At 50.7% G+C, this 13,317-nt stretch overlaps 1 protein-coding gene across 1 annotated transcript in view; it reads left to right on the forward strand.

The window, feature by feature from the left end:
• The first annotated feature begins 1,698 nt into the window (after positions 1-1,698).
• KIF13B (kinesin family member 13B) overlaps positions 1,699-13,317 on the forward strand; it is a 210,742-nt gene continuing 199,123 nt past the window's right edge. The window contains exon 1 of the mRNA XM_088447549.1: positions 1,699-1,798. Within this exon, the coding sequence (XP_088303675.1) occupies positions 1,744-1,798 (55 nt within the window). The 5' untranslated portion in view covers positions 1,699-1,743. The remainder of the gene's footprint in view (positions 1,799-13,317) is intronic.

Below are 13,317 nucleotides of genomic sequence, written 5' to 3' on the forward strand. Positions count from 1 at the left end.
ATCTACAGTAAATGAAAGTACTTTGCATAACATGCTGGAGTTCTACTCAGGTGCTTCAAAACGGTATGTAGTCAGGAAGCTGACTGCTGGCTTCCTGACTGTGAAATGCCGGCATGGGACTAATGATAGGCGTCTAAATACAGACGCCTATCATTAGCCCCACGCCAAAATCTCGACCCCTGACATACCGATCGTAAGTAAGCCGGTCGTCCAGAGAGGATAGCTGCGGGGAGGATTAGGGTCTCGTGGGGGGACTTAGGGCTAGGCACCCTCCAGGAGGGTTAGGGTCAGGCACCACCCCAGGGAGGGTTAGGTGTAGGATGCAGGGAGGGGGGGCTAGGTTTAGGCATTCCTGGGGGGAGGTTAGGATTAGACACTAGGGGGGGCAGGTTAGGGGGGGGGAGGGGGTTAGCGATAGCCTACTTACCTCCCCTGTCGGGATCTTCATCTGCCGGCCTTCCGGCATCGGTATTTTATCCGCCGGGTTGACGTCCGGCGGTATAACATACTGATTCCCTTCAAAACATATGCTGTCAGGAGGTGTAGTTGTCATCCCGAGGGTATTATGTTTAGGTGCTAGGGTAGAGTTAGGCTGCGGGGATAGGGTTAAGGGGAGGGTTAGGGTAGTTACCAAGAGGTGTCAGCATTGCCACCCATTTGGGATTTCAGTCTTGGGACGCTCAGCGCCGGTATTCTGTGCACTGGGATCCCGTACCGGGAAGCATTTGGGAAGCCAGTGGACGCAATGCCGACCGCCGGCTTCCCGACTACTTAATCCCGGCGCCTGTCATCTTACCTATGCCGGGAGACCGGCATCCCGATCGAAGAGATGCCGGGCGCCGCCGCGGACAGCTGCAGAGGGGGGGGGGGAGGGTTAAGTTCAGGGCTCCCGGGGGGGGCTTAGGGTTAGGCACCCCCCCTCCCCCCAGCTAGGGCAGTGTTGGCTAACCTTGACATTCCAGCTGTTGTGGAACTATATATCCCAGCATGCCCTGCCAGTTTTGGCATGCCCTAATAGCAAAACTGTAGCAGTGCATGCTGGGTTATGTAGTTCTATAACAGCTGGAGTGTCAAGGTTAGCCAACACTGGGCTAGGGGAAGGGTCGGTTAGGGTTAGGCACCCCCGGTGGGAGGTTAGGGTTAGGCACCCCTCGGGGGACTTAGGTTTAGGCGGCAGGGAAGGGGGGGTTAGGTTTAGGCACTGGGGGGGAGGTTAGGGTTAGGCACCCTAAAGGAGGGTTAGAGTTAGGTGGGGGGATCAGGAATCAGATTAGTTATACTTACCTCTCTAGACGATCGGGATTTCCTCCTGTGTCGGCCAGACGCCGCCGGCGGTAAATCATATTGATTCCTCCTGTACCCAACAGTGACAGTACACAGCCTAAACTGTGCATACATACATGAGGGATAATAAATATGCAACACGGGACAGCATACATGCAATACGCTGTGTACACATTATATACAGCAGGGGTAGGCAACCTGTGGCACTTCAGATGCTGGAGAACTACAAGTCTCTGACAGGCACCGCAGCTGCTGTGTAACACACGTGGTGCTGGTGGGAAGCGCTCTGTCTCCATGGTAACCGTCACTCCCTGTCCCATGTGACCGCAGCCTGCTCATTAAAGGTGACGTCATGACGTCGCGCCCCAGGCCCCGCCCCCGGTCCCCGCCCCCCCCCTTCACAGAGACGGAAGCCGGCTGGGTCCGGGAAAGTCCTGGGAGCTCCCGGCGGAGAGCGGAATGGGCGACTCCAAGGTGAAGGTGGCCGTGCGGATCCGGCCGATCAGCAAGAGAGGTGAGCGGGGAGGTGCAACTCCGGGAAGTGTGAGGGACAGCCAGGCAGACTGTCACATGGGAGAGTGAGTGACACTTGGGAGAGTGAGTGACAGTCATGCAGACTGTCACATGGGAGAGTGAGTGACAGCCAGACTTACGCCTGGTTCTGTGAGTGACAGCCCTGGAGAGTGACAGCCCTGGTGAGTGACGCCTGGCACTGTGAGTGACAGCCCTGGTGAGTGACGCCTGGCACTGTGAGTGACAGCCCTGGTGAGTGACGCCTGGCACTGTGAGTGACAGCCTTGGTGAGTGACACCTGGGACTGTGAGTGACAGGTGAGTGACAACCCTGGTGAGTGATGCCTGGTTCTGTTAGTGACAGCCCTGGTGAGTGACAGCCCTGGTGAGTAACGCCTGGCACTGTGAGTGACAACCCTGCTGAGTGACGCCTGGTACTGTGAGTGACGCCTGGTACTGTGAGTGACGCCTGGTACTGTGAGTGACAGCCCTGGAGAGTGACGCCTGGGCCTGTGAGTGACAGCCCTGGTGAGTGACGCCTGGGCCTGTGAGTGACAGCCCTGGTGAGTGACGCCTGGTTCTGTTAGTGACAGCCCTGGTGAGTGACAGCCCTGGTGAGTAACGCCTGGCACTGTGAGTGACAACCCTGCTGAGTGACGCCTGGTACTGTGAGTGACGCCTGGTACTGTGAGTGACAGCCCTGGAGAGTGACGCCTGGGCCTGTGAGTGACAGCCCTGGTGAGTGACGCCTGGGCCTGTGAGTGACAGCCCTGGTGAGTGACGCCTGGGCCTGTGAGTGACAGCCCTGGTGAGTGACGCCTGGGCCTGTGAGTGACAGCCCTGGTGAGTGACGCCTGGCACTGTGAGTGACAGCCCTGGTGAGTGACGCCTGGCACTGTGAGTGACAGCCCTGGTGAGTGACGCCTGCACTGTGAGTGACAGCCCTGGTGAGTGACGCCTGGCACTGTGAGTGACAGCCCTGGTGAGTGATGCCTGGTTCTGTTAGTGACAGCCCTGGTGAGTGACAGCCCTGGTGAGTAACACCTGGCACTGTGAGTGACAACCCTGCTGAGTGACGCCTGGTACTGTGAGTGACGCCTGGTACTGTGAGTGACGCCTGGTACTGTGAGTGACAGCCCTGGAGAGTGACACCTGGGCCTGTGAGTGACAGCCCTGGTGAGTGACGCCTGGGCCTGTGAGTGACAGCCCTGGTGAGTGACGCCTGGTTCTGTTAGTGACAGCCCTGGTGAGTGACAGCCCTGGTGAGTAACGCCTGGCACTGTGAGTGACAACCCTGCTGAGTGACGCCTGGTACTGTGAGTGACGCCTGGTACTGTGAGTGACAGCCCTGGAGAGTGACGCCTGGGCCTGTGAGTGACAGCCCTGGTGAGTGACGCCTGGGCCTGTGAGTGACAGCCCTGGTGAGTGACGCCTGGGCCTGTGAGTGACAGCCCTGGTGAGTGACGCCTGGGCCTGTGAGTGACAGCCCTGGTGAGTGACGCCTGGCACTGTGAGTGACAGCCCTGGTGAGTGACGCCTGGCACTGTGAGTGACAGCCCTGGTGAGTGACGCCTGCACTGTGAGTGACAGCCCTGGTGAGTGACGCCTGGCACTGTGAGTGACAGCCCTGGTGAGTGATGCCTGGTTCTGTTAGTGACAGCCCTGGTGAGTGACAGCCCTGGTGAGTAACACCTGGCACTGTGAGTGACAACCCTGCTGAGTGACGCCTGGTACTGTGAGTGACGCCTGGTACTGTGAGTGACGCCTGGTACTGTGAGTGACAGCCCTGGAGAGTGACACCTGGGCCTGTGAGTGACAGCCCTGGTGAGTGACGCCTGGGCCTGTGAGTGACAGCCCTGGTGAGTGACGCCTGGTTCTGTTAGTGACAGCCCTGGTGAGTGACAGCCCTGGTGAGTAACGCCTGGCACTGTGAGTGACAACCCTGCTGAGTGACGCCTGGTACTGTGAGTGACGCCTGGTACTGTGAGTGACAGCCCTGGAGAGTGACGCCTGGGCCTGTGAGTGACAGCCCTGGTGAGTGACGCCTGGGCCTGTGAGTGACAGCCCTGGTGAGTGACGCCTGGGCCTGTGAGTGACAGCCCTGGTGAGTGACGCCTGGGCCTGTGAGTGACAGCCCTGGTGAGTGACGCCTGGCACTGTGAGTGACAGCCCTGGTGAGTGACGCCTGGCACTGTGAGTGACAGCCCTGGTGAGTGACGCCTGCACTGTGAGTGACAGCCCTGGTGAGTGACGCCTGGCACTGTGAGTGACAGCCCTGGTGAGTGATGCCTGGTTCTGTTAGTGACAGCCCTGGTGAGTGACAGCCCTGGTGAGTAACACCTGGCACTGTGAGTGACAACCCTGCTGAGTGACGCCTGGCACTGTGAGTGACGCCTGGTACTGTGAGTGATGCCTGGCACTGTGAGTGACAGCCCTGGTGAGTGACGCCTGGCAATGTGAGTGACAGCCCTGGTGAGTGACGCCTGGCAATGTGAGTGACAGCCCTGGTGAGTGACAGCCCTGGTGAGTGATGCCTGGGCCTGTGAGTGACAGCCCTGGTGAGTGACGCCTGGGCCTGTGAGTGACAGCCATCTCGATGCACTGTTTGGCTGCCTGCTCTCTACTCACTTCTGTCCCTTGCTGGACCTCTCAGTAATGGGTGTAACCGCTGTACAGCCGGCACTGTGAATAGGTGGCACATCTGTCCGACTACATCCTAGGCCTGGTATATGAGAAGGATTGGGGGGATACAGCCCATGACGTGAAGGGCTGTGGATGTACTAGGTAAAAACGTGTTCAGTGTGATGCGATCCACAGTGTTGTAAATAATCCATTGCTTGTTTGCCACTCAGTAAGCAATACGTATCCGGTTACACAGGTGGATACAGAACGCCTGGCATTAGTTGCTTCAGATCAGACGACCTTGTTGAACTCCTGAAAAGCAATCACCTTATGAACACGTTCCCCATGTGCCCCCAGCTCCTTCCTGCTATATTTTTAGATTTGTTTATTATAGTTTGTTACACTTGTGTAAGTCACTGCTGTTACATTATTACAGATAAGTGTCCCTTTGATCAAATGTGTGGTTATTACTGAGGGTGATGTGCCGCCCTTTGATGGTGTATTGGGTTGCCTATCACTGCCTTAGAAGCTATATCTTCTTGCTATGACTGAAACCCTTCCCATAGACCGGCTATAGAGCTATGTACATGTGTATGTAAATGTGTGTCCGATGTATTGGATTGATTTAGTTACACACTTCCCAAACCAGTGTAGTTGTCATTTTGTGGTTCTCTGGCTGATTTTCAACATGCTGGGGTTTGTAGTTCAGTTGCAACAGATTGCTGAGGCCTTTTATACAAGCCAAGGGAGATGCTGCAGAACGTCGATGGCAGAGGAGGGGGTATCCTGCTTCATAGCACACACAGTGGGCATCAGTAAGAGGCGGCACCTCTCTGATAATTGCATGCATACAACCTGGCGCAAATGCTGGCGTGCTGAGGTGGTGCAGATGCTGGCGCGCTGAAGTGGCGCAGATGATGGCATATTCTTTGTAGTCCTCTAATAACAGTATACAAATGGCTGTGTCTGTGAAACTGGTTTCTAACGTCATACTGAATTGGCTACTACCCATAATGTCCTGAAACTTACTCTATGTACCATCTGGGTAATATCACTAAACCTAAGAGTGTTGTTGTAAGGTGATTGGTTATTTTATATTTATTAACATATACTTACTTCCTATACGCACTTATTTTATTTGCTGATGGGGAAAAATGTCACTTTTAGTTTGTGTTTCAACCCAGAGCTCTGTAATGAAAGGGTAATACCTGCTCCTGGCTTACACGGACTCTGGGTTAGAGGACAACGCAGTACAGAGAGCATTACACTTGCAGGCTAACGGGGGTACTGCAGCTCCTGTATGATTTTTCTGTTGCAATAAACTTTGAATATGCCCTGACCATAATCTTATGACTGTACAATGCATTTTGCGATGGTCAGGGCAGTGCACAGCGGAGACTGTCTCTTCTTGTGAATGGGCGTAACTTGCCGGGTTATTTTCCCGGGTCAAAGTTAGTGCAGAACCAACATCCTCTAGTTAATGACTCTCCATGACCTCAGCTGTGTCTCACAATGCCCATCATTCAGCTCCGTGCCTGCAAACTGTCACACAGTGATGCGTAATGAATCCGGACTTATTTATACTTGTTGGGAGTGTGCAGAAAAATATGAGCGATTTTTGGGACGTTGTAGGCCACCCTCAACCGATTTATGGCATGTTCCGTCACGCTTTACAGTCAGCAACAGAGCACTAATAAAACTAGACTGGGTAATAACAGACGGGCAAAGGGGTAAGAGGGCCCTGCTCGCCAGGTTACATTCTATAGGGAAATAGTTTTGGGACAAGATAAGGGGTTAGTATTTTGGGGTGTTGTACATTGTAAAATATGTGACCTAAATTGGAGTTTTCCCAACTAAATTGTTTGTAATGTAATGGGCGCATCGGTAATCCCCATGTGTTTCACTGGTTACTTAATGCTAATTTTTTTTTTTAAATAAATAAACCCATTTTTGTTTAATACATTATTCCCCCGATAAACAAGTTGCCTTCTGTCAGATATTGGAGGGGTGTTGAACCCGACAGATTCAGACGGTGGGGTTAGACACTAGGGTAAGGCTTTAGGCTATGGGAGGGGTGGGTTAGGGTTAGGATTGGGGTTAGAATACTTAAAATCTGTTGGGATTTTCCCATCATGGATCCCTATCCCCAACCCCTATAGAGGTAATGTATATTCAGAACACCTCTGGAATACACACCGCCTTGTGATATCTTCTCACAGTGAAGAGTGTCCACTGCCAACGGACAGTGAAGACAAATGTGTGAAGCAATATTTGTGAGAATTCAGCATACTAATTCACTGGTGCCTCGTGCCTCTGATGCAGCTAGTTCCTGCTTACAGTGCATTAGTGGCCTGGTCCTTCCCCATCCATCTTCCTTTAAAAAAAAGTAATATTCAGATTAATTTGTGAAGAGTGTGTTATCCCCCACTTAAAGGCTTCAATGGCTCTTGGAGGTCAGTAACGATGACTGCGCATCAAAGGTGACAGCCAGCTCCTGATTAGTCTAGCACAGCGTCCATCCGGTCAGGAGGCATCATCCTCACAGGGTGTCTTATCCTGTCATTCTCCAGCAGGGGTCCCCTCTGAGTAAGTGTGGGTCACACCTGCATTGAGATGTGCCATGGTATTGGGGCTGAGGTGTAGATCTCTGAGGCACTAAAAACCTTTATTGGAAGATCTTTATAAAACTGGTGCTCAAAATTAGTTTCTGGAACCCATAGCAGCTATTCATCTGTCCAAGCTGTAAACCAGATCTAGTTGCTTTGGGTTACAGCATTAATAAAGTAGTGACAGTTCACTGAACGCTGTACGCAGACATTAACTACTGGACAGACGCACTTTATAAAATGCATGAGAAATGGCGGCACTCCAAAAACACCCTGTGCGTCATCCGTAAGGCAGCTTGGTTCAGACTACAAAAAATCATCCATGGAATAGATGAGACATAGGACAAAGAGGGGGATTTAATAAAACATCTAATAAGGAAATGTAGAGGTAGCAACCAATCAGATACAAGCTATCATTCATGCAATACAGTCTATATGATGATAGCTTAAATCTGATTGGTTGCTACGAGTAAAGCCTCCACTTTTATTTTTGTTTTTTTAGCACTTTCATAACAAATTCACCACTAGGGGGTGCTGCTCATTTGGACTATGCATTTGGATTATGCATACTATTTTGTTTTACTCCATATTATGTCCTAGTTTCCTTTTAAACCGGCCCAGTATTTTTTCTATTATTTTTGCACAGCATCTTGAAGTCCTAAAACCGATTTCACGATCTGATATAGACGTTTTATAATTGTTTTATTGGCGGCTAAACTTCAAGTCATACGTCGGTAACATTTTTAAATGTTAGGTGGAGCTCAAGACCACATGAAAGACTTGGATTTACTTTGAAACAAAGTTGCCTGTTTAGTTTGGGCTTCAATGGCATCAGTAGAAGTGTTTTTATGACCTTTAGTCAAAGTGTCACCTGACATTAATTAAAAAGCAAAAAATAGCCCGGAACATAAAAAGACATACGTTTGTACCAAAGCCGTGCCTGGTGTCTTACTCAAATGACTAAAACTTTCACGCTTAAATGTGATGATAACCCATGAAATAAAAATGTTTACGGAGTCTGGGGGAGATGTATCAACCTGTGGAGAGAGATAAAGTACCAATCACCTCTTAACTATCTTTTTGCAGGCTGTCTTTGAAAAATTGACAGCTAGGAGCTGTTTGATTGGTTTATCTCTCTTCAAGGATCGCTACATCTCCCCCCCCTAATATCGGTTGACAACCTAAGAGCCTGTTGAGTGCGTACCGATGCCTCGAGGTCTTTCCCGGGGAAGATACTATGCAGTGTGTTCTAGAAGCACAGGAAACTTGATGGTGAACTCCGGCTTCAGGCAGCTTTATTTTCTGAACAGGTTTTGATAAGGTGCTTGTCCTTGGATAGGACAACAGATGAGCTCAGATCTGTGCATTGGACACTATAGGCTATCTATGAGCTACATCTCGGACTAATCTGCCTGGAAGACCCTTTTCCCTGTGTATGGAGTCCCCTTTAATTGTTTGATCTATAGCAATATTTCCTGTTCAAGGCAATATAGTCCCCCCTCCTCTACAGCATACCCAAATATGTTTTTGAGACTTCGGTTCCATTAGAGGTTGTTATTCTGCCATAGGCAAGGTGTGAAGTAGAGGTGAGACCTCGGCCGTGACCTGGAGCCACAAAATAATAATAATAATAAGCCAGGATTAGAGATCTCCTATGGCTGCGCGGCTTTGATCGTTCGACACATTTATCATATTAAATACCAGTGTAACAAGAGGAGAGTGACATCGGGATCATAGAGGACAGCTCTTCTTTCTATCACGTATAAAAACGTGGTCCAAAATTATAAAATGTCATCATATAATCAGTTTAATTTCTAACAGCGATTTATAATCTTAGGGGGCACGTGAGAGAAGGACACAGTTATTGTCGTACGCCTGTGCCCCCATTTATCCTTGTACCCCAAGCAGCTGCCTCCTTGGCTTAACCCCAGCTCCTTGTGGCACATATGATGTATATCTGACGTTAGGAGTCGGACGCCAGAATGGGGTATATTATGTCAACATTCATTATGTCGTCATGGCTGTGAATATTGACATTGAACATGTCAGTGTGTTCAGTTCATACTATTGACAATAATGTTATGTCGACAGCCTGTGTTTAGTCTAATTCTAAACCCTAAATGACAATATTGACATTTCTGATGACGACATTCTTTCAATATCGACATTCTGCAGGTGATGACCCTAATGATGATGACATTTTAACTGTGTCGACCTTCTGCTGTCAACATTTTCAATGTCGACATTTTTTGTAGAGAACCCAATCGATTTTTGGGGGGCACCCGTCGGAGCTTTTCAAATGTCGATGGGATCGGGCGAGAGTCCTGCGGGTGTCTAGATTTGTGCTCGCTCCATTCTGAGGTGGCGAGCCGAAATCGGAAATAGCCGGCCGTTTGGGCGCGCTACACAGTAATTTAGATGGGTTTAGCTGCTTTGCGCATGCATTTGGGCGCGACATGCGCAATTACCGGGCACTCGTGCCTCATCGGCAACATTTGAATAGCTTTCTTGGGCACATTAGTAATGGGCAGCCAACGGAGCTATTCAAATGTTCCTCTGTGACTGCAGATTCTAGTACCTGGCTGTATTTGAATACTAGAGGTGTCTGCAGTTTTTTTTTTCTTGCACAAAAATCCCTTTCTCTCCCCACAGAGCTCTCCTCATAGAGAAGTAAAGCTGGGCATCCACTATACAATTATCTGTCAGATATCTGTCCAATCTGGCTGGTTGGAATGAAAACCTGGTAATGTATGGGAGCAGATGACAATCGTCCATTTGCTCACAAACACTGGAAAATAGTAAAAAATGGTTGTTCAGACAAATTGGTTAAAACACACAAATGTAACTAATCTGAACAATTTTTTTTGTCCTTCTTTCAGTGTTTAAAACCGTATGATCGCCTGTCATTTGCTCCCGTACGTTACCAGGTTTTCATTCCAACCAGCCAGATTGGACAGTGGGCCTGATTCAGACCCGCTCGCAAGCGGGTCGATGTTGCCCAAGTGCGCATGCGCACGACGGAGGCGGCTCCGTCGTGCGCATGTGCGAGACCCGAATAACGACGGCCATTGTCGTTAAGGGTCTCGCACCAAAGGGGTCGTGCTGTCGATGGTGATTGACAGCACGCCCCCTTTTGGTGGGCATGCCGGGGGCATGGCTGCCTAGACGGAGGCGTTGTCAGTGGGAGTGCTTTTGGCTCTGATAGAGCCGAAAGCACTCCAGGGCTTGCGGCAGCGAGACCCTACCGCAAGGGTCTCGTCGCAAGCCCGAAGGTCGCGATGGTCTTGACCATCGCGACCATCATTTTGGCCGCTCGCTATAGATGTGGGTGGTCACCCACAGCTACGTGAGCGGCCTGGAGGCCGCTCCAAAAACGAGGAGGGACCGCCCTGATTCAGAGCGAGCGCTCCGTCAGAGGGTCCGGCTCTGAATCAGGGCCAAATATCTGACAGAAAATTGTATAGTGGATGCCCAGCTTAATGTTCTCTTATGCTATTTATTATGGGGGTGTTTGTGCCTTTTACATATTACCATCTCTTGTAACTGATGTGTGGGTCAGACCCATTCAGCACTGCTATATAGAGGAACCTGGCAACTTTCCTTTGCAGTGTCCTGGCACACTCACTCTGCCCAGTGCTGCAAAGTACAGGAGCCTGGCATTCTTACGTCTACAAGATGGGAGCCTGGCACACTCACTCTGCCCAGTGCTGCAAAGTACAGGAGCCTGGCATTCTCAGGTCTACAAGATGGGAGCCTGGCACACTCACTCTGCCCAGTGCTGCCGGATTACAGGAGCCTGGCGCACTTACTCTACCCAGTGTTGCAAAAGTACAGGAGCCTGGCATTCTCCGTTCTACAAGATGGGAGCCTGGTGCGCTCACTCTGCCCAGTGCTGCAATAAACGTTGAACCTAGTGAACCTATGCAGTATTAGAGTGGAGCCGTGGAAGCTCACTCTGCCGTGCACTGTAATAGGAGCCTGGCACACTTGTTCTACCCTGCATTGTAATAGAGAGTCGACTGGTATGCTCACTCTGCCCTCTGTATCGGAGGGGAACCTGGCACACTTGTTGTGTGCTGTTCTGCAATAGATTATTATTATCCTTTATTTATAGGGCGGCACAAAAGCTTGGCAGCGCCTTACAAAGTAAATAGAAACAGTATGAACAAAACAATAAAAAAAGAGATTTACAGTACAAAACATTTCTGCATCAGCAGTCATAATACAAAAGTAATCAGTGCCGGCTGAACTCAAAGGTTTGGTGCTTCTGTTAGCAGTGGGTAGGAGATGATGGTGTAAGTGTGGGAACTGAAGAGGGCCCTGCTCGTGAGCATTTACAATCTGGCGCGCTTAGTCTGGTATGCTTGCTCTGTAATGTGGTGTAATAGAGAGGAGCCTGGCACGCTTGCTCTGTCCTGAGCTGTAATAGAGAGGAGCCTGGCACGCTTGCTCTGTCCTGAGCTGTAATAGAGAGGAGCCTGGCACGCTTGCTCTGTCCTGAGCTGTGATAGAGAGGAGCCTGGCATGCTTGCTCTGTCCTGTGGTGTAATAGAGAGGAACCTGGTGCGCTTGCTCTGTCCTGTGGTGCAATAGAGAGGAGCCTGGCATGCTTGCTTTGTCCTGAGCTGTAATAGAGAGGAGCCTGCATGCTTGCTCTGTCCTGTGGTGTAATAGAGAGGAGCCTGGCACGCTTGCTCTGTCCTGAGCTGTAATAGAGAGGAACCTGGTGCGCTTGCTCTGTTCTGAGCTGTAATAGAGAGGAGCCTGGCACACTTGCTCTGTAATGTGGTGTAATAGAGAGGAGCCTGGCATGCTTGCTCTGTTCTGAGATGTAATAGAGAGGAGCCTGGCATGCTTGCTTTGTCCTGAGCTGTAATAGAGAGGAGCCTGCATGCTTGCTCTGTCCTGTGGTGTAATAGAGAGGAGCCTGGCATGCTTGCTCTGTCCTGAGCTGTAATAGAGAGGAGACTGGCACGCTTGCTCTGTCCTGTGGTGTAATAGAGAGGAGACTGGCACGCTTGCTCTGTCCTGAGTTGTAATAGAGAGGAGCCTGGCACGCTTGCTCTGTCCTGAGTTGTAATAGAGAGGAGCCTGGCACGCTTGCTCTGTCCTGAGCTGTAATAGAGAGGATACTGGCACGCTTGCTCTGTCCTGAGTTGTAATAGAGAGGAGACTGGCACGCTTGCTCTGTCCTGTGGTGTAATAGAGAGGAGCCTGGCACGCTTGCTCTGTCCTGTGGTGTAATAGAGAGGAGCCTGGCACGCTTGCTCTGTCCTGTGATGTAATAGAGAGGAGCCTGGCGCGCTTCCTTTGTCCTGTGGTGTAATAGAGAGGAGCCTGGCGCGCTTTCTCTGTCCTGTGGTGTAATAGAGAGGAGCCTGGCATGCTTGCTCTGTCCTGTGGTGTAATAGAGAGGAGCCTGGCATGTTTGCTCTGTCCTGTGGTGTAATAGAGAGGAGCCTGGCACGCTTGCTCTGTCCTGTGGTGTAATAGAGAGGAGCCTGGCATGCTTGCTCTGTTCTGAGCTGTAATAGAGAGGAGCCTGGCACACTTACTCTGTAATGTGGTGTAATAGAGAGGAGCCTGGCATGCTTGCTCTGTTCTGAGATGTAATAGAGAGGAGACTGGCGCTTGCTCTGTCCTGAGCTGTAATAGAGAGGAGCCTGGCACGCTTGCTCTGTCCTGTGGTGTAATAGAGAGGAGCCTGGCACGCTTGCTCTGTCCTGTGATGTAATAGAGAGGAGCCTGGCGCGCTTCCTTTGTCCTGTGGTGTAATAGAGAGGAGCCTGGCATGTTTGCTCTGTCCTGTGGTGTAATAGAGAGGAGCCTGGCACGCTTGCTCTGTCCTGTGGTGTAATAGAGAGGAGCCTGGCACGCTTGCTCTGTCCTGTGGTGTAATAGAGAGGAGCCTGGCACGCTTGCTCTGTCCTGTGGTGTAATAGAGAGGAGCCTGGCACGCTTGTACATAAGGCCTGTCTGTCAGACCTTTGCTGCTGTACAATGCAGCAGAAGTCACTGCTGGGGAGAGGAGAGGAGGGGGTATAGATTTACAGCTGTTAGAATCTGCAAGTTGTGTCTCTTATTTCAGCTCAGTGAGGTGTGGGCTGACCGCACGCTGTAAATCATTGTTTGTTTGGAGGGTTTGCTGTGAGAAGTGACTGCACACTTGCACTCCCACCCTTGCAGCAGTCCTGGACAACCGCAGCCTTTGATGAGTAAACAGGGAGCTTACAAAGATGCAGTGAGGACACTACAGTGGAAATGCCAGGAAGAGGGAGGGTCCTGCCCTCCAG

Source organism: Taudactylus pleione, unplaced genomic scaffold (assembly GCF_031769625.1).
Source record: "Taudactylus pleione unplaced genomic scaffold, aTauple2 ptg000434l, whole genome shotgun sequence".
NCBI classification, from domain to species: Eukaryota; Metazoa; Chordata; class Amphibia; order Anura; family Myobatrachidae; genus Taudactylus; species Taudactylus pleione.